The sequence below is a fragment of the Letharia columbiana genome, assembly GCF_014066305.1.
Source record: "Letharia columbiana isolate WasteWater2 chromosome Unknown Sc0000083_s0, whole genome shotgun sequence".
Lineage (NCBI taxonomy): Eukaryota > Fungi > Ascomycota > Lecanoromycetes > Lecanorales > Parmeliaceae > Letharia > Letharia columbiana.
The window spans coordinates 40,996-68,460 of NW_023501128.1; the positions used below are offsets into that span (position 1 = coordinate 40,996).

General features: G+C 47.6%; 12 protein-coding genes across 12 annotated transcripts; 5 read left to right on the forward strand and 7 right to left on the reverse strand.

The window, feature by feature from the left end:
* Nucleotides 1-40: 40 nt before the first annotated feature.
* On the forward strand, nucleotides 41-639 carry HO173_012523 (uncharacterized protein; the record flags this gene model as incomplete). The annotated part of the gene is made up of 4 exons (XM_037314392.1): nucleotides 41-89; nucleotides 174-249; nucleotides 319-373; nucleotides 532-639. The coding sequence occupies 4 exons, from the start codon at nucleotides 41-43 to the stop codon at nucleotides 637-639; spliced, it is 288 nt and encodes a 95-aa protein (XP_037158700.1).
* A 245-nt stretch (nucleotides 640-884) lies between these two features.
* On the reverse strand, nucleotides 885-2,411 carry HO173_012524 (uncharacterized protein; the record flags this gene model as incomplete). Its single annotated transcript, XM_037314393.1, has 1 exon — nucleotides 885-2,411. The coding sequence occupies one exon, from the start codon at nucleotides 2,409-2,411 to the stop codon at nucleotides 885-887; it is 1,527 nt and encodes a 508-aa protein (XP_037158701.1).
* A 687-nt stretch (nucleotides 2,412-3,098) lies between these two features.
* HO173_012525 (uncharacterized protein) lies at nucleotides 3,099-4,273 on the reverse strand (the record flags this gene model as incomplete). Its single annotated transcript, XM_037314394.1, has 4 exons — nucleotides 3,099-3,376; nucleotides 3,425-3,449; nucleotides 3,517-3,821; nucleotides 3,874-4,273. 4 exons carry the CDS (start codon nucleotides 4,271-4,273, stop codon nucleotides 3,099-3,101), a joined length of 1,008 nt encoding a protein of 335 aa, XP_037158702.1.
* A 306-nt stretch (nucleotides 4,274-4,579) lies between these two features.
* Nucleotides 4,580-6,056, reverse strand: HO173_012526 (uncharacterized protein; the record flags this gene model as incomplete). Its single annotated transcript, XM_037314395.1, has 3 exons — nucleotides 4,580-5,065; nucleotides 5,228-5,913; nucleotides 5,963-6,056. 3 exons carry the CDS (start codon nucleotides 6,054-6,056, stop codon nucleotides 4,580-4,582), a joined length of 1,266 nt encoding a protein of 421 aa, XP_037158703.1.
* Nucleotides 6,057-6,494: 438 nt separating this feature from the next.
* On the reverse strand, nucleotides 6,495-7,354 carry HO173_012527 (uncharacterized protein; the record flags this gene model as incomplete). Its single annotated transcript, XM_037314396.1, has 3 exons — nucleotides 6,495-7,027; nucleotides 7,085-7,158; nucleotides 7,212-7,354. 3 exons carry the CDS (start codon nucleotides 7,352-7,354, stop codon nucleotides 6,495-6,497), a joined length of 750 nt encoding a protein of 249 aa, XP_037158704.1.
* Nucleotides 7,355-9,350: 1,996 nt separating this feature from the next.
* On the forward strand, nucleotides 9,351-10,021 carry HO173_012528 (uncharacterized protein; the record flags this gene model as incomplete). The annotated part of the gene is made up of 4 exons (XM_037314397.1): nucleotides 9,351-9,643; nucleotides 9,709-9,845; nucleotides 9,913-9,939; nucleotides 9,993-10,021. 4 exons carry the CDS (start codon nucleotides 9,351-9,353, stop codon nucleotides 10,019-10,021), a joined length of 486 nt encoding a protein of 161 aa, XP_037158705.1.
* Nucleotides 10,022-12,579: 2,558 nt separating this feature from the next.
* HO173_012529 (uncharacterized protein) lies at nucleotides 12,580-13,863 on the forward strand (the record flags this gene model as incomplete). Its single annotated transcript, XM_037314398.1, has 1 exon — nucleotides 12,580-13,863. The coding sequence occupies one exon, from the start codon at nucleotides 12,580-12,582 to the stop codon at nucleotides 13,861-13,863; it is 1,284 nt and encodes a 427-aa protein (XP_037158706.1).
* Nucleotides 13,864-14,237: 374 nt separating this feature from the next.
* HO173_012530 (uncharacterized protein) lies at nucleotides 14,238-15,764 on the reverse strand (the record flags this gene model as incomplete). The annotated part of the gene is made up of 5 exons (XM_037314399.1): nucleotides 14,238-14,409; nucleotides 14,467-14,952; nucleotides 15,000-15,467; nucleotides 15,517-15,679; nucleotides 15,734-15,764. The coding sequence occupies 5 exons, from the start codon at nucleotides 15,762-15,764 to the stop codon at nucleotides 14,238-14,240; spliced, it is 1,320 nt and encodes a 439-aa protein (XP_037158707.1).
* A 432-nt stretch (nucleotides 15,765-16,196) lies between these two features.
* Nucleotides 16,197-20,718, forward strand: HO173_012531 (uncharacterized protein; the record flags this gene model as incomplete). The annotated part of the gene is made up of 5 exons (XM_037314400.1): nucleotides 16,197-16,222; nucleotides 16,272-16,342; nucleotides 16,402-16,710; nucleotides 16,767-18,077; nucleotides 18,140-20,718. 5 exons carry the CDS (start codon nucleotides 16,197-16,199, stop codon nucleotides 20,716-20,718), a joined length of 4,296 nt encoding a protein of 1,431 aa, XP_037158708.1.
* A 439-nt stretch (nucleotides 20,719-21,157) lies between these two features.
* On the reverse strand, nucleotides 21,158-23,079 carry HO173_012532 (uncharacterized protein; the record flags this gene model as incomplete). Its single annotated transcript, XM_037314401.1, has 7 exons — nucleotides 21,158-21,188; nucleotides 21,262-21,340; nucleotides 21,389-21,836; nucleotides 21,988-22,318; nucleotides 22,464-22,476; nucleotides 22,535-22,837; nucleotides 22,923-23,079. 7 exons carry the CDS (start codon nucleotides 23,077-23,079, stop codon nucleotides 21,158-21,160), a joined length of 1,362 nt encoding a protein of 453 aa, XP_037158709.1.
* A 616-nt stretch (nucleotides 23,080-23,695) lies between these two features.
* Nucleotides 23,696-26,209, reverse strand: HO173_012533 (uncharacterized protein; the record flags this gene model as incomplete). Its single annotated transcript, XM_037314402.1, has 1 exon — nucleotides 23,696-26,209. The coding sequence occupies one exon, from the start codon at nucleotides 26,207-26,209 to the stop codon at nucleotides 23,696-23,698; it is 2,514 nt and encodes an 837-aa protein (XP_037158710.1).
* Nucleotides 26,210-26,460: 251 nt separating this feature from the next.
* Nucleotides 26,461-26,967, forward strand: HO173_012534 (uncharacterized protein; the record flags this gene model as incomplete). The annotated part of the gene is made up of 4 exons (XM_037314403.1): nucleotides 26,461-26,469; nucleotides 26,515-26,528; nucleotides 26,582-26,607; nucleotides 26,660-26,967. The coding sequence occupies 4 exons, from the start codon at nucleotides 26,461-26,463 to the stop codon at nucleotides 26,965-26,967; spliced, it is 357 nt and encodes a 118-aa protein (XP_037158711.1).
* Nucleotides 26,968-27,465: the final 498 nt, after the last annotated feature.

The window sequence follows — 27,465 nt, forward strand, 5'->3', positions numbered from 1 at the left end:
GCAAGTTAGCAACCTCTTCTTCTTCACAACCCATCACAAAATGCCTAACCCAGTCAACGCCATCCTTGTCGTTATCGTCACCATCTTCAGTAAGCGCTCTCCCTTTCCTCACCGTCTCTGCCCCCAGAACCCTGAGTCGGAGTCCCTATCGCTGACTTCGTCCTCTCCTGTAGTCCCCCCTGTCGGTGTCTTTCTCATCGCCGGATGCGGCGCCGACCTCCTCATCAACATCTGCCTCACCTGTCTCGGGTAAGCTGCTCTCCACCTCTCCTTTACAATGAGGAGCTGTACTCTGGCTAATGCACGAGAACGATACAGCTACTTCCCAGGCCACATCCACGCGTTCTACCTTGAATACGTATACTTCAACCGCGTAAGTGCTTTTTTCGGAGCACGCTCTTCATATTGTGGACCACTGTACGAGTTGCAAGACATGTTCCTGGAGCCAAATCCTTCCAATTCTCACTTGACCTGTTTGGCTGCTTGGTTGTTCGTCTAAGGAAAAGAAGGCTGACTCCGAAACCTTTGTAGCGCGACCAAGTCCGTCTCGGCAACACTGTGCTGAAGCACGCCCCGGGAGTCTACTCCGAGAATATCCAGAACGGGGGACACACTTCTTATGGGACTGTGCAGGCTTAGGCACCCTAGTTGAGGGTGGGGGGAAAGAGAAACGATGATGGACCGGACACAATGAGAAGAGTGGAGATTGTAGTACCAGTACTTGAGGTGCTTGTTGCATGCAGGCTGGAATTCAAGCGATGATACCTTTTCTCGCGCTTTTCGCTGCTTTGAGAAGTTAATGTTTAATCAGTGCAACAACAATACATTGATGATGTTGGGGACGATATTGTCTTTCAAATCAAGGCGACTTTCGGGCCTAGATGCTACTCTGTGAGGTCATCGCCACTGGATAACCCTCTTCTACCTGGCCAACCCATACTGTAGCCATGATAGTTCATTCCAACATCTCCCCCATTCTCAGCTGCACCTCCTTGCTCCTCTGCCTCCGTGTCAGGCCCGAAGCCGCTCTGATTTGCCTCCTCATCCTCACCACTACTTGTGTCATCCTCGCAATCTTCCTCAGCCTCGTCTTCCTGCTTTCGCATGGGCGTCCTGATATCCTGAAAAGTCTTTTTGTTGATATACCCGTAGATCATCATATCAATGTAGTAGTTCTGCAAATTGAGCTTCCTTTTCACCGCCTCCCTCATAACCAGCTCGTCAATCTGTATGAACTTGGTATGTTTGGCTCCCCAACCTTCATATTGCAGCCTCCCGATTTCATGACTTGGCACTCCCATGATGTCCATCTGCCGATGTCTGGGAGGTTCATATCTAAATCTTACGATCATCCGGAGCATATCCACCTGCGTCCTCATTTCTTCCCGCTTCAGCACCTGCGCCAACATAGATAGACTTCTCTGACCGAGCAGCATTTTGCGCAAGCCGATCTCACCGTTACCAGCGGTTGGATGTGTGAGGCGCATATCGAGCTTGAGAAAGAACATGGTGGCGAGGAATAGATCCTTGTTGGACCAGAACGTGGTGTTGTGCATGAGGCCTATACGACGTGCATTGTCACTGATATCGATTGTGAACCAGATTTTTTTGATCGTCAACCTCGTTCGCTTGGGCAAACGATGTCCTTCTGCAGCCAAGGATTGGAGGATGTCGTCCACGACGGCCTCGCGGAAGAGGATCATACGAAGCCAGCGGAAACTTGGAATGAAGCGCAGTTCATCTGGTCTGGTCTCATTGAGACGGCGGGCGGGGTCACGCATGCAGAGGCTTTTGTAGCAGCGGAAAATGAAGGTCTTGGATGATTCTGATGCTTTGCCGTTGGACTGGCCTAGGATCATGGCAGTGAACCGGCCGTTGACGAGGAAATGGAATTCTTTCGAAATAGCGTAGAGAGAAATCAAATCTTCGATGTCGAGCTGCTTGGAGAACTCGAGGGTCAGCTCTGGATAATTGAGAAGAGCATTGAAGATGCTAAAGTCTCTCGAGTTGGTTCCATGTGATGGTGTTGGCGGATCTTTGGCGAGATAGTGCAATGAATTTCCCTTTGGCGGTATTGGAAGTACAGGCACTAAAACGGGAGATAGGATTGCTCGACGGTCATACAGGGAGTCTTTGTCGGGTGAGAGGATGACAGGAGATATGAAGCCTCGCTTTGCGGACTCGCCAATACCTGGGTTGGTGTCTGGCGGGCTTCGTTGGTGCATGGTCGGGGTGTTGAACCCCGGCATTTCCTCGTCTGGCTTCTCCTCATCCGGCATTCCCTCATCAATGATTTCAGTAGATGCCTCAGAAATGGTAGCGTCATCGTCGTGATCGCCTGTAGCGGGCACGGGGTTCGTTTGAGCAGTGGCATCGACAGCATTGAGAATGGCACTCAAAGGGCATGCCATGATCACTCGGATGTCTATCGAGCGAGAAGTATATTTCCGGCCAACACCTGGCAGCTTGATATTGAATTTAAGTCAGAATCTTGGCAAAGCGATTACAAGTCGCTGACGAACATTGTGCGAAGATGATGCGGTGGGTGTGCGAGGAGGGAAGACATGGGAGAAGTACAGAGGCGCTGGCGCTGTAATTTTAGTTGATGGCTGGATTTATGGACAGTACATTCACTTCAGGACAATCGGATCTTTCTCCGTTGCCTACTGACGTTGTCAACACACCCATTGCCGTTTTGTTTCTATTATGTTTCTGTTTCCTTTTTCGATAAATTTTCTTGCGAAGATTCTCTTGATTGCAAGCTGTCTGTCGCTTCCATGGTCAATTTGAACAAATATAGTAAGGTGACTTCAGATGTTGAGAAGATAGTCAGGTCTTGTATTTGCACGAAGCCAAGACCGGCCCAAGCTTTATTTTCAAAGTTTTGCTCCCATTCTCGCCTGTTGAATGGCAGATCCTGTATGCAAAAATCCAAGCACGCATATTGAGTCGTCAAACCAGCACTTGGTTTTGACGTGGTGGGTGAGCACCATCAAGAACGCGAATGGTCCCCTAGAACTCCAGAAAGAAACCACATGTGTCGAAGCGGCTTCAAGCTTCATGCGATCGTAGATCATTCTTCTCGCTTGCCTGAACTGTTATCGCTTGTTCACCAGATTAAGGAATTCATCCCTTGTGCTTGCCCTTGATCGCATACAGCCTAACATGCAGCTCGTGATGGTCGACGTCGAAGTCTTTTCTACGCCTCTCATAACCATGCAAAGATGACTCGACTCCATGACCACAGCTACACCTTGAGGCTTCAAGACTTCAGTGATCGCGAGTGCCACTTGCTTCGTCAACCTCTCTTGGATCTGAAGTCGACGGGAAAACATCTCTGCAAGGCGTGCCAGTTTGGAGAGACCCAGTACTCGTCCTATAATCCATCAGCATTACCAAAAATTATGATCTCCTGGCAACATACGATTTGGAATGTAGCCTATGTGCATCTGAATAAGGTCAATACCAAGATTTCCAAGCACATTAGAAGTCTTAAGAGAAGACTCGGGAATCTACCTTTCCAGTGAAAGGTACCATATGATGCTCGCACAACGAGAAGACCTCGATATCTTTGACAATGACAAGCTCATCATGATCTTCGTGGAAGACAGCTCCATTGACCAGATCACGGACATTCTCCTCATAGCCTTTAGTAAAGTAGAGCATGGCTTTTGCATAGCGCTCCGGCGTCCCTCGCAGACCCTCTCGGTCTGGATCTTCTCCTATACATTCCAAGATGGTCGTTATAGCTCCTTCCAATCTCTGTAACCGCTCTTCAGCCTGTTTGGGTGTAGCTTCCAGACGCTCTCTCGTCCCAAGACCTAAGATATTCCTTCAGCATTATCTTGCAACCTCAATCAAGCCATGACTCACTCGGCCAACTCAACCCATCAAAGTCTATTGGAGGATTTAACGTGTATGGGCTGGCAGGCCGGCTCACAGTGGGAGTCGTCTGAGACGGTGCTTCGTCTCTAGGATCCCTGGCAGAGACATCGATATTGGTTGGAGCTGCCGAATCTTCGTCTGGCACCTCCAGGGAATATGATCCATGGCCATTGACCTTTGACGACCCTACGGAATCCAGATCTATAGGTTGACGTCCGGCATTTGAGGATGCAATAGAAGCTGTGAGTCTCTCTCGCTCTTCGGCGTTGACCGACGTTCGCGTGGAGGGACGTAGGGGAGAGCTACTATGAGCTGTGTGCGTTTTTCCGTTCATCAGATAGGAGGGTATAGCAGCTATCGATTTTGGAGGAAATGGTAGCGAGTCCATTAGAGTCTTGAGAGAATCAAGATGCTTTCTCACAGCCTAAGAGTAATGGTTAGAGCTAAGCACTACAGTAGCGCAATCATTTCGCCAAGGTCCCGTCTGCACCAGTTGTACGTTGGGTATAAAGAGGATTTCGGCCAATGGATTGTTTATTGCGATCTTTGGAATTAGAAGGCGAAATTGCAAGCTCGTAGAAGATGTCTGTTTACATGGCCTTTACAAGATTCTATTGGTGGTGAGGCGATCTATGGTCTCGAGTCGAACAACGATCAGCCGCAATATCCACGAACATGGAATGACATCCTCTCTCTACATCTTTGATTCTCCGTTTCCTCCTTCTAAAAGTCCACCCGTGACAGCGCTGAGCAGCTGATTTGCAATCGCCGTTCTCGGTGGTAATCTGAGACCGCCCTCTTTATAACCTTCCCCAGCTTCCTCTCCCAATCCACTCGTTCCTACTTGCAGTGCTTCTTTCACCTCTGCCACAGTCACCCATTTCGCATCTTCCAACTCCGGATCATGCTTCAACACGATTTCTTCTCCCCCCGGTGTACATTGCCCTATTGCTCCAATCATGAGATTCGCAGGATAAGGCCATGGCTGCGTTGAATGGATTACTACGCGGCCCAGGGTTACCCCACTTTCTTCCCAAACTTCACGACGGACCGCTTCTTCTACAGACTCTGCGGGCTCGACGAAGCCCGCTAATGTGCTATACCAATATTGTGGCCAGCGTTTCTGCCGGCCGAGGAGAATGCGCTCAGAATCAGCGGAGAGCACGGCCATGATGACTGTCTGTGGAGGGTTCGGAATTAGCATCTGTTCTCCGTGGAAAATATTCGAGCGGTGAGATAGCTTTAGGGGAGTAAACGAACACTTCTACTCCAGAAACATTGGTTGTCTTGCAGCTCGTAATGTGGTACGAAATGGGAGGTAATTGCTCCGAAATGTACATACCGGATCGGTTCTAGGGAAACACAGGTTTGATATGCCCTTTCTGGTTGCACAGTCTGGGCGTTCTGTCGCGGGTGTGGCAGCAGTCGTTGATCCAATAGAGGTGGTGTTGGTCAGAGAGGCCATGTCTTTCGGTGGACAAGTTCGCTTTGTGCCAGCGTTGATGGACAAGGTAGGTTGGCCGCATTGAGCGCAGAAAGGATTGCGTGCGTTCCAATCAAGGAGAGCTCGTGCTTGCGCGTATACAGCTGCCTGTTCGGCAGGAAGAGACATGTGCATACGGCCTTCGACGAATTGCAGTCCCCGAGACTTCATTAACTCGATCAACGTCTCAGCCGCAGAACTAATCGTGCCCTTTGGAGTGACATCAAGAGCGAAGTAGGGAGACCCATGGTAAATGGACCATTCAAATCCGGACTTCTTACGTTCGTCAAGGCCAAGGAACAGAAGTTGAGAGACTGTGATCGATGAATTGTATTCTGATACCAACTGCTCCTCGGTTTTGGAGTAGGGATCATCACCAACCAGAGGTTGAATGTCTTTGAATGAGGCATACTCGAGCTTGGTAGGGTCTTTTGCCAACGGTGATAGATTGTTGAAGAGCAAGAAGGAGGTCGAAGGATGCTTCAAGGCCGCGGATAGAAAGGCATGATCCGTTCGCATAAAGGACACTCTGTTCAAGGGTGATCCTAGGCAGGTGAGCTCCCGGATTTGCATGGCAGTGGTGAAAGAGCGAACCAGAGAAATAATTTGCAACTTCTTTGCCGAATTTTCGGGACAGCATCGAGTCGACTTCAGCGTGTGCGGGCTCAGGCAGTTCCGGTTGCGGCATTGCAGCGACCAGTTCACGAGAAGCGAATGCTGCAGTCGTGCGTAGCGAAGATAATTTACACGCAAATAATCGTAGAGTAACTGTGAACCCGAAGGAGTGCGTGAGATGAGGTCATGGCCCGATTCCTGAGGCTAGAAATTGAACCCTGTCGATCAGCCGAAAGGGAAAACACTCAGTGTGGGGGCGGGCTGTAAGCATCGCATCACTGTTTCACTGACGCTCAGCAGTTGGGTAGGTGTGGCATGCAAAGAATATGAACTCTCTCTCCCCCCCAATCCCCCAAACAATGTGGAAATGCAATGTGTTGTGGGCTCTATTCTCCAATGGAGGGGTATCTTCGCCGATTCTTGTCAATAGATCATTTGGACCCCAAATTGTTTCAAAAGCAGAAAAACTCCAAACACTTGCAGTATTCGCACTCTATCCATAGACGCATCTTCATATGACTGCAGACGCTTCGGCTGCTTGGGGCGTTTCTCCTGATGATACCACTGTCTCCGAGCCAACGCTCTTCTTCTTCAACGGAGGCATGTCAAACGCCTTGCTCTTCCCCCCCTCGACCCCCTTCCATCTACCCAGCACCTGACCTTCACCAAGCGTCCATGTTAATGCACCAACCCACGGCTGAACGTTCCATCCGATTTCCAAAGTGACATTGGTACGCTCCGCAAGGATCCCGCTGATGTCGGTGACCTGATACTTGGGTTTCGTGTTTTTGAGACGAAGAATGCCTGGTTCTGGATCCACTTCTTGCTTCTTCGCGGATTGTTTTTTAGCTTTGCTGGACTTCTTCGCAGGAGGAGGCTTGGTGAACAATTGTAGTGGGTTGAAGGGATGCGATTGGCTATGGGAGTTGATGATGGTGTCCCAAATGACTGCCTGGGACAAAGACGATGCGTCGGGAGATGGATAAGTTGCAACAACCCAGACAAACAACTGCTTCGTGTTCCAATTGAAGAGAGAGGTGAAGTCTACGTAGAATCAATAACTGGCTTGTCGCACAGACAGCTTTGGTGAAGCAGACGAACCAGCGTCAAGGTCAAATTTTATGTGGGCGTATTCTTCCTTTTTCGGTGAATAGTAGTGCGGCCGTCCCTTTACTCTGTATGTGTTGTTAGACAACAAAGCTGTCGCGTCTCTTAGTGGGCAGCTTACACCTGTACATTGCGCAACTCAATCTTCGCGGATGGTTCTTGAGTTGTGAAAACCACGGATAGAGCAGTGAGTATCGCGGTGCAGAATGCTACAGTAGTGAAGAAGCCAAAGACATTCTGAGCCCTGACTAGGGTCGAATGCATCTCAACAGGAACACGGAGGTGAAGCCGAAAACACGTTGCAGCTTAGGTTGACGTAAGTGTACCTTACAGCTTCAGGAGGTGGTATTACGCTAGCGTTACCCGTATCTCTGGCTTCTTGCCGTAATATAACCCGCAACAACAGTACATACCAAACATGCGTCGTCATTATCGAACCATTTTTTTCCAGTCGAGAAGTGCCTTCTCCTCACTCGAGAGTTTCATGAAAGCCCACGCATATAATGGAACGTTTGATTTTTTGTGCTCTGGCCCATCTCGCCTCCTCCTAATCGTTAATCTTCCCCACATATCGCACCTATTACTACACTCCAATCTACTAGTCTTACACCTCAGATTCAATGAATATTGCGGACCATCATCAATGTCGGGCTGTTCGAAAACACGTCCGGAACCTAAAGAACCAGAACTGGGTCAGGACTTTGCTTCTTTCATGCGAATACTAGGCGATTTACGCTTAATTGGGTTGAGGGTGTAAGAGACCTTTACTCCCGAAAATCATGCTTTTTGACTGGCGGTTTTCTGGTAGGAATAGTGGAATGATGAGGAAGTATATGTACAAGGGTAGTTCGGTTCTGGGAAGGGGCCCTGGAAACCTCAGTGAAAGCAGGAATGAGACCGTTGAGACTCTGTTGTGCGGTTTGCTACTGTCAGCATCGCTTGCTGTCGGGAAGGAAGGGGAAGTGGTAATGTACCTCTGTCGCATGGTTTCTTTTGCAGTTCCCGATGGCGTCGAAGCGAACCCGGCGGCACTATGGCGCACTAGGGTGTAGGATTCGAAGGTCAACGTCCATGCAGAACATACTGTGCGAGTTGATAGGAGGGCGATTGCTGTTCTCGGCACCATCGGAGTTGAGAACTTCAGGGTCGACAGATGAATATAATTGAAGCAACGTATGAAAAGGCTATGCTAGAGCTACCGAGAAAAGAACGAACGGGCGGTTAGGAATGAGGATGGGATTGATTTGAGGTAAAAGAAGAAGGGGAGTGCACACACATGCACTCGCATATGCGACTATGCAACATTCATCTCGGTCCCGCAAGACAGGGGAAACAAGCACTCTTCACTATCGAAATTGCTCTCTGGAGGGCTGATCAAACGACACCAGGGTTAAGCTTACTCGAAACAAAGTGAGCAGAGTGGGATATTGAACTGGATGGAAGCTTCCAGTACAACGCCAGAAGACTAACGTTTTGGCATATCCACGACACGAGATGATGAGGCGATCATAGACTTAGAACATCAGAGAATCGGATTCGTTCTATTTGACAAAGAATGCCGTTATTCCTCTACCTATTTGATCCCAAAGGTTTGGGGAGCACTTTGCTATGCTGAAAGCCTATCCTCAGGCTCGAGGCAAGATTGTGAGGCCTGCCCAAGAACTCCCAATACTTCAGATATCTTCGAGATACAGTTTGTCCTTCTCTGTATGCTAGGGTTTTCCTTGATGATAAGAAATGGCAGACTTTACCCTCCACTGGGTTTTTGCTCTCCGATGATCGTCTACTTCCACAACGCTAGGTCATTCGTCCCACTTTGTCTGGCCAATTTAATGCTTTCATTCCATTCATTTGATGAACTAATCTCTGTCGTGAGTTCTTCGATAGAGCACGAATTGCTGCCTACTTGTTCAAGAGCAATTCCACCTTTTTTCCTTCATGTCAAAGATCTTGGTTAGCGCCGGTGTCGCGGTGTCGCGACATCCACCAGCATTCTTTTGCGACCATGAAAATTGGGAGCAATCAAGTGCTGAGAGGAGAATGCAGTTCCGACGGGAAATCTCCGATGAAACATACAGCCGCCTATCAGTTCAAATTTGATTGCGACCCATCAACAGTTTCGCCAGGCACCTCTCATGGCGCGTGGGCGCCAGTGCGGAATCACCAGTGAGGGATAAACACAAACGAAGACATAACTTTGAGAGACAAGTAAGCTTTTCTGTCTCTACTGGAGCTGGCAACAGTTTCTAGGTGCTCAACAATGCGCCTGATCAATGTCTGCCCTGTCTCAGCGCTGTCAGCTGTCCTTGCCTTTCTCACAGTCATCTCTTCAGCTACCCCACATACGCCATTGCTTACCAGAAAAGGCGATGATGTCGAAACCAAGCGAGAGCAAGTATCTCTTTCTTCCGACGGTACTCTCGGACCACGTCCGCTCGCCAAACGCGTTGATATCAATGATCTCGTGTCAACGGAACTTGGCCAATGGACTATGCACGTCATCAAATACTACGCGCTGGTGCCTGTGGAATCAGCGGCCCAGGCTCTTGAGTCGTATGAGCTCCTGAGCGATCCTCTTCCTGCAACAGCATATCATTCACTGATAAACCTTGCTCTAGTTTCTACAGCAACATCAAGAGACAGGCGTCTGCCATGAGTCAACAAAGCGCAGCTGCCTCCTTACCGGCCAGACTCAATAGCAAAGCCGGCAACTTGTTCACGGCAAACTCGGCCTTTTTCCAGTTGAAAATATGGTGTACGTCAACCAGTATACCGTGGTCGTTTGTGACAAATTGGGCTTTGAGAATGAATGACAGCTCCAGCGGTGGCTATACTGGCCTATATTATATGTAAGCACCTTCTAATGTGTCTGTTGTTGAGCGGACTGCTCACGCCTATTCAGGTGGTTCGTCCACACAACAGGAACTGTGATCTGGGTGACGTTGACGTGCTCGGGGATCCCTACACCAGGCATCGTCTGAAGAGCCGGAGTGGTTGGAAAGGGTGGAGAGAAGTTTTGGATGAGGGTACGCAGGCTGGCGAAGAGAAGAGCAAGGCGCCAGATCTCAGTACCTGCTTCGTGATGACGAGAAGAAAGGTAGTATGAGTGTGAGTGTCTCCGCCTTTGAGACTAGCGGTTCCCTCTGTCGGAGCTTTCTTCCCCTACGCGCTCTTCCTTACCTCGAAAGCAAAAATATCGCTCGGTTCCATTTGGGTCCTAAAATCGTCAACAGCATATCCAGAGATGGAATGCAAATACGCCTAAGACACATGAATGGCAATCCTCTCACCGCAATCACCACTATGATGCAGATGGCGTCTTTGCCGCTGCGTAATGATGTAGCGTATTTAGAGTAGCAAGTACAAGACAAGCAAATGATTGGAGGTAGAATCCTGCCAATTTGCCCGAGAGTCTGTACCTAGGTACGTAGGTACATGTACTTTATATAATAACAATTCTGACAATTCTGGAGGGGAGGAAAGAAACGGGCACTCGTAGCCAATCGAAGGATCGGCATCTCGGCCTTTTGAGACAGCCCGCGTCTATACATAACCGCCCCACTATTATTAATACTACACTCCATTACTTTATTACTTGTTATCCATCTATAGACTCTTTTAATCCTCCTATTAATTTTTATATAGTTCTTTACATATAAGAGCTTTCATAGCGTACTCATTTTCTCTTTATCTATTTCTGCTAAACGCCTTTCTGATGTAATGAATATAGACTGTATAGTTTTAATTTATTGTATAATTGTTATGTATTTTATAGTATAATCGGGTGGCGGATCGAATATCTTCTTTTTTAATTAATCTTATTATTAGCTAAACTTCTATACTTCTAACGAACTTTTATTGTTTATGTTAAGATATTAAGATTCTATCTAATATTAATAGTAGATATTTAATTTATTATAAGCCGAAGTTTAGTTACTGATTTAATCGTTAATCTTTATATACTTATTATGTAGTAGTTAGAACTTAAACTTTTCTCTATATATTCTATTGTTTCTTAGATGAACTTAGATATTTGTATTTTTGTGATATTTTTTTTAAAGATAGTTATCTTTATTATTCGATAACCGCCCGAGGTATAATGCTTTCTACCATATTATTAATACTATCTTTATAACTACTTATAATCTACTCTAATCTGATCATTCTATAGACTCTATTTAATCCTTTCTATTATGAATTGTTTTTATAGTTTTTTATATATAAGAGATTTATATATAGGTATCCCCTCTAATCTTTAATACTCCTTACTATTATTACTAATTTCTCTCTAAACGCCTCTTCTAAATATCGAATAATATTAGATACTATCGAATATATTTAAATCTTACTTTATAATTATCTTTATGGTTTTAATAGAGTAATAATCGTGCCAGATCGAATATTCTATTCTTTAATTAATCTTACTATTATTAGTCGAGAAACTTCTAATACTCTAACGAAACGTTTCTATTAATTTATAGGTTAAAGATATTTAAAGACTTCTATCTAATATTATGAAGTGGATATCTAGTTTCGATTATAAGCTCGCTAGAGAATATATAGTTATCGGTATTAAATCGATTAATCTTTTATATACTTATTATAGTAGTGCTTAAACTTAAACTTTTCTTCTATATATTCTAATTATTCTCTTTAAAAGCGTAACTTATACTATTTATATTAGTCTTACTAGAATATTTTTTTTTAAGATAGGTTATTAATTCTTTATACTATATATAGTATTGGCGGATATTATTTATTAGGTATATTAATATATTATTCTAATTATATAGGGAACTCCGTACGAAATTCCTTATAAACTTTTTTCTCTTAGAATTTTGAGATCTTCGTTTTTTTTTTTATGTATTTTATTTTCGATATAGGTTGGTTGTAATAGTTATTTATAAGATGGTGGGGTTTGGCTAATTTAACACTATAACTAATATATCTCTAAGATTCTTAACTTTTATTTTGGTTTTATAGAATATGGTATTATGTATAGCCCTTATGCTATTGAAGCTATATCTTTTAATTGGCTTTTGTTTTATAGTATATCGTTGTTTTTAATTTATATTTATTAATTTTAGAACTTAGTTTTTAATTAGTATTTAATGTAAGTTTTATACCTATAGTATTTATATCTACTATTTATATTTAGTCTCTTTGAGTTAGTAATAATAATTTATTGGATTTTTATTTTTGTAATTAATAAGTATGTAATTATTAGTTTTTAATAATTAATAGTGGATAAAGATTTATAGATTGTAATATATAATATTGTTTATTTGTATTTAAGATATAATATTATGTTTAAATCGTATGATTTTTGGTAGTGATATTAATTTATTTATAAATTTTTTTGGTTATTACTATGTAATGATACCCCTCGACCTCGCACCTAGATTTGACCTTGACTGTCTTCGAACGCAACATTCGATCACTTCCCATTTTGTCCCAAATATCCTCTGGAGTCAATTTTGTATCCTACCATGGCACCCTCCGACGAGGAGAATACACGTCAGAAAGCACAGGACGACGCGAACCCGTTCATTGCCTTCCGCCGATTTGCCGACGACCAGATGTCGACTCTCATGAACGGTGTCTTCAGTATATCCTCACTGTTTGCATCTCCTTCGACCACTCCTCGCCGCTCAGTTCAGGACTACGAGAAATGGTTACAGGAGGCACGAGAGTCATCACAATGCCTTGCCCGCGAAGCAGATGAAGCGGGGAGGATCATGGACGTGTATACAAGAGCCCACAAGGAGGGTCAGCATGCTATCCAGGGAGACATCCAGGAGCCCACTAGTTGTGACGACAGTGAACTTCGGAGATGCCCTTACAGACCGACTGAGCAGGAGGGACTTCCGTTGGAGAAGCCAGGCCTTAACATTTGCCTCATGGACGATGCTACCCGCTCTTATCTCTCACTTGCTACCTTCAGCCTATGTCTCCCAAGTAACATTCTTACTGCTCCAGTGCTTGGGGAGCAGCTGCCCTCTGTTCCAATAGCTTACCTACTTTACAGCCCATATTCGCCTGTGCGGCTCGAGCAGCAACCCCATCTTTGCGATCACGGCGCCAAGTGGAGAGAAGCGTTCGAGGATCTGCTAGCTGTGCAAAATGGTCAGGAACTACCACCTAAGTGCTCGCAGAGAATGCCGGAAAGCAGCGTCGACTGGGTGAGAGGAATGATAGATTTGGCAATATGCAAACAAGTAGAAGATACCGAGGAATCGAGCAGTGCTGCTGGCAAGACGTCAGAGGCTACAAACCAGGATCTCGGACTTCTGTCACGCTTTACCAACGCAAGGCAGCCGGAGAATGACGCTGATGAGGAAGAAGACGCGGACAATGATGATCTCGATGAGGAACGTGATGCTGGGGTTACGGAATTGGACGTGTACGACAGATTCTTTGGCTCTCAGCGGCCAACATCACAGGGTACTGCCAGGGCCGCCGCTCGACGCTTTGCACATCTCCAACAGGACTCCTCTCCGTCCGACACAGACACTAGAAACCCGAGTATACTCTCCACCCTCACCACTACGGAGCGGACTACTCTCCAAGACGGTAGCGTACACACCAAGGTTGTGCTCATAAAACGCTTCTCGGACGGGCGCGAAGAGAACACGGAAACAGTACAACATCAGAATGCTGTCCGCCAGACACATGATGCTGCGTCAAAGTCTATCAAAGGTGAGGATGTTAGGAACACTGGGAAGGACAGGGAGACCAAAGTGAACAAACCTAGCGGCTGGTTTTGGTCCTAGAAGCTTTGAATGTTCTCTTTATGGAGTTTGGCTAAGCATGGGGTCTGGTGACGGTAGCATTAGACCCTAGGTAGCATAGCTTGGTCGAAAGGCAAACACTTTTGCTCTTGGGGGGGGGGGGTTTTATGACTCTGTCTCTCTGCTCGTAGGGCTATGGATTCCACTCAGTGCGTTTGATGATGTAGCTATTCACTCATACGGCCTTTAGGTAGCGGAGACTTTTTTCACGTACATTAGGAATCACATCCATCACTTATGGTAGAAAGTCCATGGTATCTCTGAGAAGGTGACCGCCTTTAGCGCTCTGTGTAGTATGTAAGGTGCTGTGGTATCCAGCATGCTACATGAGATCAGCTCCGAAAAGATACGCTTCATTACTCCAGCTCCTCAATAGGCACGTCGTCCGCATCCTTCCCCACAATCGCATTTGCTACCTTCCAGACCTGTATCAGATTATCCTCCGCTGCGCTGCAGAGAACCCACGGATCATTCATATTCCAGCTGAAATCGGCGATGCGGTTTGTGTGGCCGCCGTGCATGAACAGTCTTCATAAGTTAGCCTCACCTCCCAGTCAGCCTTTAGATGGGGTTGGATATATTTACAGCTCAGGTGGGCCATCCTCTGCATCATCAGGCGTCTGCTCCTCGCCCACGCGGCTGAGATCCCAAAATATTACGCGCCGGTCATAGCTCGAGCTTCCGAGAATGGCTTCCTCGAAGGGATGCCACGCAAGCGATGTAACCGAGTCATTATGACCGACAAGAGCATGCAATTTTGACTTCAGGTTCCGTAAGTCCCATATTCCTATCGACTTGTCGGCTGAACCTGTAGCCAGGACGTACTCGCTAGCTGGGTTGAAAGATAAGGCGTTAACGGCGTCTTGGTGTCCGTCGATGGCCTGTGTTGCGGAGGATGCGGTCGAGGGGGAGCGAGTGTCGAGAATTTGGAGGGTGAGATCATCAGAGACGGTACCAATTAGAGAAGCATGTAGAGGGTGATGTTGAACGTCATTTACAATGGCGGTATGGTGGGTATAGGTTCGAGTAGCGTGAAGAGCTTTGTTGCTGGTGGTGAACTTCGTTATATCCCTAGAAAGTGAGCAAGTCGAAGGTAACGGCATACTCTGCGGACTCACCATAATCTTACTGTCTGGTCTTCGCTCCCAGTAGCGAGATGTCCCGCTTGGTGGGGGCTCCAGCTCAGTCCAAAGCCTTCTGAATCGTGACCCAGGAGCTCCATTTGCGGATTTATGTTGCCCGTGGGCTGGCTGGGGTGTTTTGTTCTGTCCCATATCATGACCCTCCCATCCACGCACAATGTTGCGATTATATTTGGGTTCTGGGGCTGATATCTGGCTTTGTTGACCTCGCCTGGATGATTTATCTTCTGAACAATGTTGAATTTGACTTCCATGACTGGTGAATTCTTTGAAGCTCCGCCCCCATATCCGCCAATCTCTTCCCGGTCCTCATCGTAATCTGCTGCATCGGGGGTGACCGGCTTCGGCAGTTGTACTTGAGCTATCTGTAAATAGTTTTGAGCTTCGTTGGAGGTGTGTGTGCCAATAAGAAGTCGATGAGTTGCATAATCCTTTTCTGGAATCCTGCCCTTGTGAGTGGGATGCTTGTTCTATGCAGCCTGTTTAAACGTACTCTTGCTTATCTGGCAGCCATTGTGTCGTGAGTGTAGGCCATTCAAGAGCGGTGCTGAGCATCAGATCGTAGAGAAAGGGCGCATTCTTTTTCCATGTTTTATATTCTTCATTGACAATCTTCTCCTCCATTTGCTCCTCTTCTCGCTCCTCGTCGATGGTCACTGCAGTCAAGATGTCAGTCTAAGACCTGCTGGCAAAAGGAACAGTCTCTTTACTGCCGAGCTCGTGATCCCCACCGTTCTCCATCGTGAAGGAGAGGATCGCAGATCCCTAGTCCAAGCCGTATGGTAGAGTACCAGCTGGAAGGCAGATCACAGTTATCGTCTACGCTTGGTGTGAATTGAAAGTCTTCGAAATTGACAGGGTAAGAATTTGGATGATGGGTACTAGGTATTGCAGAAAGCAGTAAAGTAGTCAATCTGGGGTTACGCGCAGCAGCGCGGTTCCCAGCGCGTGAACGAAAGTAGCCTAGTGCGGGCAGTGGCATGCCTTGAGATGCAACCAGCTTCCTTACCAGACCTTTTCTCATAATTCACACAGACCCTTCACTTTCTGTCTCCATATATAGTGAAGAGGCTGATGAGGCAGTGAGTACACACAAACACAAATGGACTTCTGACGGATATTGGCATTCTGACCAGACAATAGCCTCTCGGACAGCATTACGAAAACGTCAAGATGGGTGTTCCTAAATTCTTCAGATGGTACCACCCTTGTCATTCAGAAGGAGGATTGAATACTTACATTGCGCAGGATGAGCGAGAGGTATCCGGCAATATCTCAACTCATAGCGGAGAACCGGATACCTGAATTTGACAATCTCTGTAAGCTATGCAGACCTGGACAGATGAGGATGATTACAGCGCCTGATGTATGTCTCTAGACCTCGACATGAACGGCATCATACACAACTGTACCCACAACGATTCAGATTCGCCTACATATCGCATGACCGAGGAGAAGATGTTCATTGCTATTTTCAACTACATTGAACATCTATTCGGCAAGATCCGGCCAAGAAAGTTGTTTTTCATGGCGATTGATGGTGTTGCTCCTCGTGCCAAGATGAACCAGCAGCGAGCTCGCCGATTCAGAACGGCTTTGGACGCCGAGAAAGCAAAGGAGAAGGCGTTGCGAGAAGGTGTCGAGATGCCCACAGAGGATGCTTTCGATAGCAATTGCATCACCCCGGGTAAGGCCGATCTATGTTAATGGCGCAAAACTCGGGCAAAGAGCTTACAGGCACAGGGACGGATTTCATGGCCAAGCTGACACGACAACTCAAATATTTCATCAACAAAAAGATTTCAGAGGACATTGACTGGCAGGGCGTTGAGATTGTGCTTTCAGGGCACGAAGTACCTGGGGAAGGAGAGCACAAAATTATGGAATATATCAGACTTGCGAAAGCTCAGCCAGAGTATGATGCTAACATCAGACATTGTCTTTATGGCCTTGACGCGGACCTTATCATGTTGGGCCTGCTCAGCCACGACCCTCATTTTTGCTTGCTGCGAGAGGAGGTCACTTTCGGTCGAGCGACCCAGAAGAAATCCAAGGAACTGGAGCATCAGAATTTCTACTTGATGCACCTGTGCATTGTCAGAGAGTATTTGGAGTTGGAGTTTCAGGAGCTAAAGGAACCATCTGTTCTGGATATCCCTTTTGACATGGAACGAGTCATAGACGACTTTATCTTGATGGCTTTCTTTGTTGGGAATGACTTTCTGCCAAACCTTCCGAACCTGCATATTAACGAAGGGGCATTGGCTCTCATGTTCAAGGTGTATAAATCCGTCTTACCGAAAGCTGGTGGTTACATCAATGAACGCGGCGCTATCAACATGGCGCGGCTAGCACTTCTCTTGGAGGAACTTTCTCACGTAGAATATCGCTTTTTCGAATCCGAGAGTGCTGATGAAAGTTGGTTCAAAGGAAAACAAATGGGAAAGGTGGATGTCATGGAGAAAGACGGGCGGAGGAACAAAAAAGCGCCTTTGTCGATGTCTAGTCATCAGAAGGACCTGTTCAAGCAAGTGAAGAAATACGTCAGCAGTCGGTCCAATGATCCTTCCATTCCAAAGGCTTCTTTCGAGTTCCCTCCAAACTTGAATGCCAGAGATAGGAAATTTGTCCAAGAGCTGGCTGAAGATTTCCATTTGCAATGGAAGAGCGTGGCAAATGATGAGGGTGAAAAACATTTGCAGCTCGACTTTCCTAGCAAACTTCAAGGAGACGAAGATGATGAGGATGTGGAAGATGAGGAGGCATCGATCGCATTGCTTCGTGTCATCAAACGCTACGATAATGCTAAGGTAGTCGACATCACGCCAGAAGAAGTGCAGGAGCAAGTGGACAAGAAGTACGAGGAGAAATTTCAGACTTGGAAAGACAAATATTATAAGAACAAGTTCGGATGGGGCCGGGAAAACGACACAGAAATGCGCAACTTGACAGAAAATTACGTTCAGGGGTTGCAGTGGGTGCTATTGTATTACTACCGTGGAGTGGCATCCTGGCCGTGGTATTACGGGTACCATTACTCTCCAATGATATCGGGTAAGCGCTCTTTCAGTTTCCCTCCGCTGCGAATCCTCAGTGCTTCTACTGACACGTTATAGATGTCAAACTGGGCTTGAACGCAGACATAAACTTTCAGCTAGGACAGCCGTTCAGACCATATCAGCAATTGATGGGCGTCTTACCTGACCGAAGCAAGACCATTGTACCAACACCCTATCACGATCTTATGACAAATCCTAAATCGCCCATCATCGATTTTTATCCTCGAGACTTTGAATTGGACATGAACGGCAAGAAGATGGAATGGGAGGCGGTAGTCAAAATTCCTTTCATCGATGAGCGTCGATTGTTGCCAGCAATGAAAACCAAGGAACATATGCTATCCCAAGCCGAAAAGGATCGCAACGAATTCGGAGTGTCGTTGAGATTTTCCTACTCGGGAGATGTTGAATTTACCTATCCTAGTTCTCTTGTTGGCATATTTCCCGATATATCGAATTGCCACTGTGTGGAGAACATTTTCGATCTACCAACGATGGAAGGCTTGGATTATCATGTCGGGTTAATGCGTGGTGTCAAACTTGGGGAGTCTGCACTCGCTGGCTTTCCAAGCTTGAACACGCTACCCTTCGCGGGAAACCTTGATTTCCATGGTGTGAACATCTTCCAACAAGACAGCAGAAACGAGAGTATGGTCATCGCCTTGCTGGAGCCGGAGCCGCGGACAAAGGTCGAAGCCGCAAAGTCTTTGCTTGGTCGTAAAGTCCATATTGGCTACCCTTTTCTATCCGAAGCCAAAGTCATCCGGGTCTCCGATGAATTGTTCAACTATAGCATGCCCGAGAATGGTGCAGGTCAGCCAATTGCGGTACCTCACGGCCCCCAAGAGATCGATATGTGGCATAGGAAAGCCGAGCGGATCGAATCTGTCTACAGCAAGAGATTAGGAATGATGATTGGGGGAATCCAATCACTCGTCCACGTCGACACTCTGAAAGGTTTAAAGAAGACTGATGACGGGGCCACCGTCAAGGAGTACGCACACATAGAAGGTATAGAAACGGATTATGCTTCGCAAACCGTGGTAGAGGAAGTAGCCAGCGAAGACCCGCGTTTCTTGGAAAAGGCTGCACTCTCAATAGAAGAAGAATTTCCCATAGGATCAAGAGCTTTTTTCCTTGGGGAGTTCAATTACGGCAGGCCTTTACAGGTTGTTGGCCACACAGCGAACAAAGCGGACCTGTGGGTCTCGACTGTGGCAGCAAAAGTCCCAGAGTTCGGCCGTCAGATAGTGAAGGATGCAGACCGTCACTCGCACTACACCCCTTCGTTCGCGGTTGCAAAAACTTTAGGCCTGAACCCTCTCGTCCTCAGCAAGATTACCTCTTCTTTCCAAGTGGCTCTTGATGATAATAGGGTCAATCTGGGCCTGAATCTGAAATTTGAAGCGAAGAAACTAAAGGTGCTTGGGTACTCGCGAAAAACGTCCGGCTGGGAGTTCAGCGAGAAGGCAGTCCAGCTGATACAACAATACATGATCAAGTTCCCGGAATTCATCGCTGGAATACAACGGAACTCGCAAGGCAACGTTTATGACGCCACTGACTTCTACCCTCAATCCGAAGCGAAGGATAGGATAAAGGCCATACAGACTTGGCTCAAGGAGATTGAATCCAAAAGCTTTGAGAAAGTACCTCTGGACGCAGAGCAGCTGGACTCTGAAGCAGTCGGCAAGATCGAGCAGGCTGCCGATCAGGCCTTCCAGATGGATCCACCGGGAAAAGGTGTCAACAAGAAAATCAATGGCGCACCTAGGAACGCCCTATTGAAACCCTCAGATGCGGAGCAAAGACTGAGTCACCAGCGATTCTCGCTTGGCGATCGCGTAGTGTATGTCCAAGATTCAGGCCGAGTGCCGATAGCAACACGCGGGACAGTCGTTGGGAAGACGCGGACCTCAAGGACTGTTCTTCTCGATGTCGTCTTTGATGTCACCTTTATGAGTGGTACATCCTTGGAAAACAGATGCTCGCCGTTTCGAGGATCTACCGTACCTATTCATACTGTATTAAATCTCACGGATCGTCAGGTGGTCGCCGGATCTCGTGCCGGCGAGCAAAATCGGCCGCAAGCTCAAACGCAGCGGTTAACCGTAAATGTATACGGAGCGCCCCTTGGACCAAACGGTCGAGGGCAACTAGTTCCAGCACAGGTGCCAGGACCTCTTCGAGGATCTTTCCGAGGAGCCGTGGCTGGACAGTCGAATGGATTTCGTGGTGGAGCCCCGAGGGGTCGAGGTGGTCCCGGCCGTATCGATGGGCAGGATGGGCAACAGCAAACACTTCCAATACGCAATCAACCGTCCGCGCAATTTAATGGCTCTCGTGGAAGAGGTGGACAGCCAAATAGCACGAGTGGCGGTCCTAACTCTCAGCAAATCAACCGAAACGTTTATGCAAGGCTGGACGGCGCCGAGGCTGACAATGCTGTGGCTCAAACCAATTCAGCCTTCCAGTCACGATCATATGCAAATACGCCACCCCCAGCAAGTCTAGATAGCAGAGGAGGTGGTAGAGGAGGACGAGGCGTGGTCAGGGGCGGTCCTCATCGTGGAATCCTTCCAAGAGGAAGAGGAGCGCTACGAAGTAAAGCGACTGTGGTAGTACAGCAGCAGTAATGATTCCTAGAACATAGCGAAGGGGCCGGGCCATATATTCAGACACCATTTGGTAGGGCAAAGTGGATGATTGGATGTCCACCGCGCGGTTCGCGCTGTCAAATTTCGGTCGGTTATCGAACCTTTACATATCCATCTAGATAGGACCGTAATCCCGGGCGAGCCCCAGAGACTCCAGGTCTTTTTCCGCACGTACATCGCAGAATGCTTTGCTTGATCAGTCCATTCTTACATCTGCTTAGCAGATTGAAAGGGCTACAGCCCAACCACATCTTCGTTCATTGGGTAATCCCCACATTTACACACATTATGGAACACGTACCCAAAAATAAGCAGATTGCCTTTTTCTTAGCCGCCAAATCTACAGCGCAATAGATATTTACATCCTTGACCACTGCAATCAGATACGAAGAACAAAGGTAAGCTATAATTATTGGCCTCAAACCTGTGCCCGGGGATGGTCCTCGAATCTGCAGTCGCAGAGTCAGCAGCTTGACCAGATTGACGGCCCGGAACACTAGCAGGAAGCCAGATATAACTTACTGCTCCCAAGCTTGTGGGAATCCTGCTGATCTGACCCAAGCACCTCCAGTGTTTTCTGCGCCTTCTACACTGTCGATCGCTAAGAATATGGTCAGCCAATCCCAGGAGTGATCCTGTGGAAGCTTACCCATATGCCCGAGCTGCAACCACATGTCGCCTTTGATACGGAAAAGAGGGTCGTTCATACTATACGCTGCACAGATGTTCTCCGCGTGTGCGAGAGCTCTGACGAGTTTAGCAGCATGGCCATCGTCGTCGAGGTGGAGTACACGGGTGACAATGCCGTCCCAAGAATCCTTTTCAACAACAGTGTCTTTCGCTGTTTCCGGGTGCTTGGGTTCATAGTCGTTGATGATGTCCATTCTCGGCTTTGGTGACCTTCTGGAAGCATACATACAGAGGTCGAGTCGTCCTTTCCACTCCAAGAGACGAGCCTTATTCTCGTCGGTTATCCAAGTCGCCTGCTTTGAGAATGCGTCATAAAATATTGAGCAATTGACGCAGTGCATGTAGTAAAAGTCGAATTTTATCGGCTTTGGTGGATACTGGGCTCCTCCGGTATAATAGACAGCCGCCTGAAGAATCTTGGAGTCAGTAGATCCCTTCTCGCTCGTGTCAAATCGGAGTCGTGAAATCGGTTCCGGGAGTGTTTTGTTCCTGCGACGAGTCTTGCAACTCAAAATGCAGCACGAATCAGGAAGAACTGATTGCGGAAACACAACTCACGTTCGTCATTTCGCCTGTCTTCTCGATTACTGCACCTGGCATTACCTTCCATTCTTTGGCGATGCTTATCATCTCATCGGGTGCACGGACCAGAATACCATCTCGGATTTTGTTCGAGTCGTCCCACTGGGCGGCTTCACTGAGTTTTTTGTTTGCACGTACTTCATCCAATAGCTCTACCATCGGCTTGCCTTTACCGGTTGAAGTGGCCGCTTTCTCAGCATCCAGCATGAATGGCCCTAGCCATGACTCATGTACGGCTGCTTGAGCAAGAGCTTCAGCAACGATTGCTGGCTGTTTAAATTCGACTCCGAAGCCTAAGTGAATCATCCTACAAATTCAGGAGTCAGCATGGCTTCTTTAGGGGAAGATATGGGCTGTGAGGCAAGCTCAGTGGGTGGTTTGCTCTTGGAGCGTGTCTTGCGATTCGAGATACGATGTCATTCGGAAACGAACTGCTCCATGGGTACACTCACGGATGGAGGAAACCTTGGATAGTATTAGAAGGTATCTCTCCAATTGTCAGGCGCAAGGAGTGGTAGCTTACCGCCGTGTAAGCGTACGAGCATATCATCTGCCCGCTCATCACCTTTCAAGCAATACTCATTGATGACCACCTCGTAGCCTTTCTTGTCTATCTCGCCTTGAAAGAAGACAAGCCACTCATGGTAGTAGCGACCGCTGCCCAAATACTCTCGAAACTTCTCGTTATCATGAAGATCCTCCAGTATGGAGTCGGTGATTGGCTGCAGGGGTCGTTGATATTGTTTGTTGCTTTCATAATGCTTCTGTATCAGCTCCGGACCCGCGCCGAGAGCATACAATGTAAGAATGTGATGAGGAATGTGATCTATAGCCGCGCGTCAGAGAAGCCGGACACCGATCTTTAATGGTGGACCGAAGCCAGGAAGAAGTAATACGAAGCGCAGACCTACTGTGGAAACCAGACGCATTGAAGAAACAATGGTGGTTCTCGAGGTCCTCCTGCAAGACATCGGATGCCTTGGCCGCAGATTCTTTCGTGACACCGGGGAGATGGAATATGCCACAATGGTCTGGAGACAGCTTCACTTGTGAAGCTGAGGCAGACATGTTGGTATGATGCCGGAGGCTACGGATTCTGTAGACGACCGATGCCCTCTTTACCTAGACGAGAAGAAGAAGGGGCAGATTGGACGTATCAGAGGATGATCAAGGAGCGCAATCCATCTTTTGCCATGGGAGATTTACAAAATGCAAAAGGGGAAAGGGGAAAGAATAGGTATTTTCAACACCAGGTATGTTGTACCAGATGCTTTCCCCGCTCTGGTGCTGTCTGATGACGTCTTACTGCTTGCTTGCCTGAACACTGCTGGCATCATTTCGCTCTGGTCCCTCCCTGATCATGTCCTACCGCTTGCTTGCCTGCTGGCATAAAAAGGTGAGTGGTCAGGAAACTATCCCTACCTACCATAGGCGTAGCTGCACTATGGTAGTGTATCCTGCTTACCAAAGTACCGCCAGATTCGGCACCGAGAAAGTGCCGAGAAGTCGCCATCTTCACGTGTCCGAAAGGGATCTTCCATGATTGGGTTGAGGGCAGAGAGGGTCTAGTTGCTTTTTTCTTTGTTTCACTTGCTTTCTATTCTTCCCTGCAAACGTCCCCTCAAGCAAGGACTATCCTCCTGCAAACGCCATCGCTATGCAATTAAATTCAATGGTTTGGATGCTACGTATTCTCCTCCAGCCGCTGTTGCTTCCGCCTCTGCTGCTCCCGGGCCATCTTTTTGAAAAGGGGGTTGTGCTTGCCCTTCAGCTCCTTGTTCCTGCTCTTGTTGTACTCGATGTAGGCCATATCTTGGCCGCCACTGAGATCACTGAGCATGCCCGCCGTCCGCTTCGCGCCTTTCTTGCCGACCATGCCACCTTTTCCTTTAGTACCGCTGGAGCGTGCCGAGAAGAGATCGTCGTCCACCTTTTCCACGTCTGCCGATGTTTCGTTCTGCAGCATAACCTCCTGCAGTAGCTCCCTTCTCTCTGCTGGTGATGCGTATGCTAGACCGGGCAGGTTCTCGATGCCTTGCAGATGCGTGATCACCTTGAAAGCATAGCCCTGATCGACCAAGAAAGCCTGTCTCTTCGAAGAATAATACATTTCTTGCGTGTCTTTTGACACTAGAGAATAAAAGAACGCATTGAATCCTTCGTCATTTCGTCGTTTTGCTCGAAGAATGCGGCCCAGACGCTGCGCTTCTTGGCGACGGGAACCATAATGTGACGAGATCTGGATCAGACAAGTCGCTTCTGGGAGATCGAGTGACGTGTCTCCAATCTTTGACAGGAAGATGGTGTTGACAAGTTCGCTGTGTTGGAAATTTTCCAACACCCGCAGGCGTTCGGTTTGAGGTGTGCCGCCATAAATGTAGAATTTCTTCAACTTGAGGGCGTAAGCTTTTAAAGCGAAGACATTGTCGGAGAAGACGATGACTTTGTCTCCGCGCTTCTCATGATAGTCAATCAGGAATTGACAGGCCTGAAATTTTCGAGGATTCATGATGTACAGCAGCGCTCTCTTGCGAGAAGTCTCTCGTAGATACTCCTGGTAGAATTCGGTCGTCATTGGACACCACACTTCCGCACATTGTACCTTTGCGATATGTCCTTGGTCAGCTAATTCCATCCAATTTGCCTCGTAGAGCTTGGGACCAATCAAGAAATTGAGATCTGTAATTTTGTCGTCCTCACGTAGCAGTGTGGCTGTAAGACCAAGTTTCGAATGCGTTGCTATGGAATGCGTGACCCTTCTGAAGATAGAAGCAGGGACGACATGCACTTCATCGAGTATCATGAGTCCCCACTCCCTCTCTTGCATGAATTCCATCATCTTCCCTGCATCATAAGACCTCGACCTTGTCTGCGTGACCATTGAGTACGTAGAAATGATAATGCCAGTACTTTTCGAAAATCTTTCTTTGTGATCAGATGTAAATATTGCGATGTCGTTCGGGGACACATTGCTCCACTTCAAAAACTCTGATCTCCACTGTACTACAGACATTGAGCTTGTGCAGAGTATCACGATACCTTTCCTGATGGTACAGGCCGCTGTGATCCCTACCAGAGTCTTCCCTGCACCACATGGTAGCACTATGATTCCACTGCGAGCTCGACCATTGCTGAACATCTTGCTCAAACTTTTTTCCTGGTAGGTACGAATCGTGGTATTTGGTTTCAGGTCTATATCCAGATTGGGGTTGACTTGGTCGTTGTGAAAGTCATACTCCTCGAGAACAGGATATCCAAGATCGAGGCACCTTTTCTGGACCGCCTCGACGCCCCCTGCCGGTATTTCTACTGAATGAATATGCTTCTCATCGTCATCGTCGTCGTCGTCGTCATCTTCTCGTAGAGTCATGTAGATATCATCCTCTTTGGCTACTCCGCCTTGGCCATCCGTGATCTGCTGTTGAGAACCGGGCTGCTGTTTGACGCCAGCAGCATCCTTAGTGCCAGGAATGACGAGTCCACCCAGTTTCGGAGCCTTCTCTGTGATGATGCCTTCTTCCTGCCCTGTTCGTTGAGCACCAATAACTTCATCCTGCACCAGCCTTTGCAACACTTTGTTATCAGGCGTCTCAAGAAAATACCGGTTATGTTTGAGTACTAGCTTGACCTTTCCAAATGCTTGAGTGCATCCCAGGATGAAGCTCTTGATCTCCTCCGGCAAAGGCGTTTTTGACAGACGATCAAGGAAATTGATGATGTCTTGAGGAACAAGACCAACAGATACAGCGGCATAAAGGCTATGCACTGTCAGGGCATACTCGTGTAGAAACTCCGGTCGAGACAAAGGCTCAGCAATCGTCGTCAGAAAGTCTTGAGCCTGAGCAGCCAGAGGGGAGAAACTCTCCAGAGTAATCCTGGCCTTCTTGGCGTCAACCCATAACGGGCGATTCTCGTGATCAGGTTTGAGACTCAAATATGACAGGTTACTGATGCCGCTAGTCTTGGCTTCACGATCAAGCGTTCGACTTTGCTCCTTACTTCGGCTCTTCAAAGAGTCGGCAGAGAATGTCTTGACGGCCTTGCTGAGGTTCTCGGCTTCGCTTTCACTGGCCTCTGAACCGTCGGCTGAGTACTCATCACTGCTGCCAATACTCTGAGGTGTAGCCGCACCTGAGGCGGATCTCTTTGCAGGTCTCGAGTTTCGTGAAGTCGTAGAAGCCTTGCGCTTAGATGCCATAACTGTTTGCGGACGAGGACCAGCTGCGACGCTAAACAGTGCTTGCCGTAACAGAACCCTACGACGGTCCTGTGGCAGCTTGCGACTTCTTACGGCGACATGTCTGCCGCAGAAGACTTGGTTATGAACTGAAGTTGGCTGAGTCAGTGTGGAATGTCTGCCAAGACTTAGCGGCTTCAAATCGCGCTAAGTGAAATTCCTTGGGACTTCTCCTCCGCGACAACATTAGTCTGACTAAATCACCGTGAAAGATGAATACAGTACGTTTTCTTCCCTACTTACAAGTTCAGCGGCTAATTAATCAGATCCGGTCAACATGGTAGGTCTTAGACGCAGGAAGACAATTTAAAGGAGCTCATAGATTCATTATAGGATTGGCTGGGGTGCCTTGATCATTGGTATAAAGTGCTGGAACTCTAAAGTGTGTCTCTTGCTAATTTACGATGCTAGCCGGTGGAGGTGCCTACGTCTTCGCTAAGCGTTCCGTAAATGCTGATAAGAAAGCCCGCCACGAGGAGGAAATGAAGCGGCGGCGATTGAAGGACGCCCTCGACGCGGAGTTCTACGCAAAGCCTCCCAGCCCGAAGCAGGGCCACAAAAGGCCGCACGATCATGCCAACAGCCCCAGTACCGAGGCCAGCCACGATCCTGCGCCAACGGAGCATCCTCTAGAAAATGGAGGTATCAAGGATCAGGAGGAGGCCAGATATGTCGCGAGTAAGCCTTATAAATCAAAAAAAGGTGATAGATTTAGTTAAAGGGTGGAGGGTAGGGCATGGCGTTTGATATGTTGGTACTGAGAGAGGAGGCTGCACTCTGCGCACTGAAAGGTGGAAACATTCAACGGACCTTAAAGGCGCAAGGACAGCTGGTAGCGGCCATCGCAATAACTCAACACTCGTCATGAAAAAGCCCTGAAAGGCAGGCACCGCACTAGCTAGGGGATTCATTTCTATTGTGTGCCATCACTGGGGTGTTCATACCGCCTTCGCGTCTAAAATCCTATGATGGAATTGCACCATGGACGATCGATAGCAACCGCATACTTCGGTCATTCTCTCCTAGCGACTTCCCATCGACTCTCGTTGAAGACGTTGGCTTGCTGAGCACCCATCCGCGTTCGGATTTACTCAAAGGCATTCACCTTGTCTATGGTACCAGCAAAAAGCTGCATTGCGCAAAAAATTGCTTTTCCAACTAACCGAAGTCACAATGTCTACGCGAAAAGTATGAAGGGATTTCATGAACACCGCGAA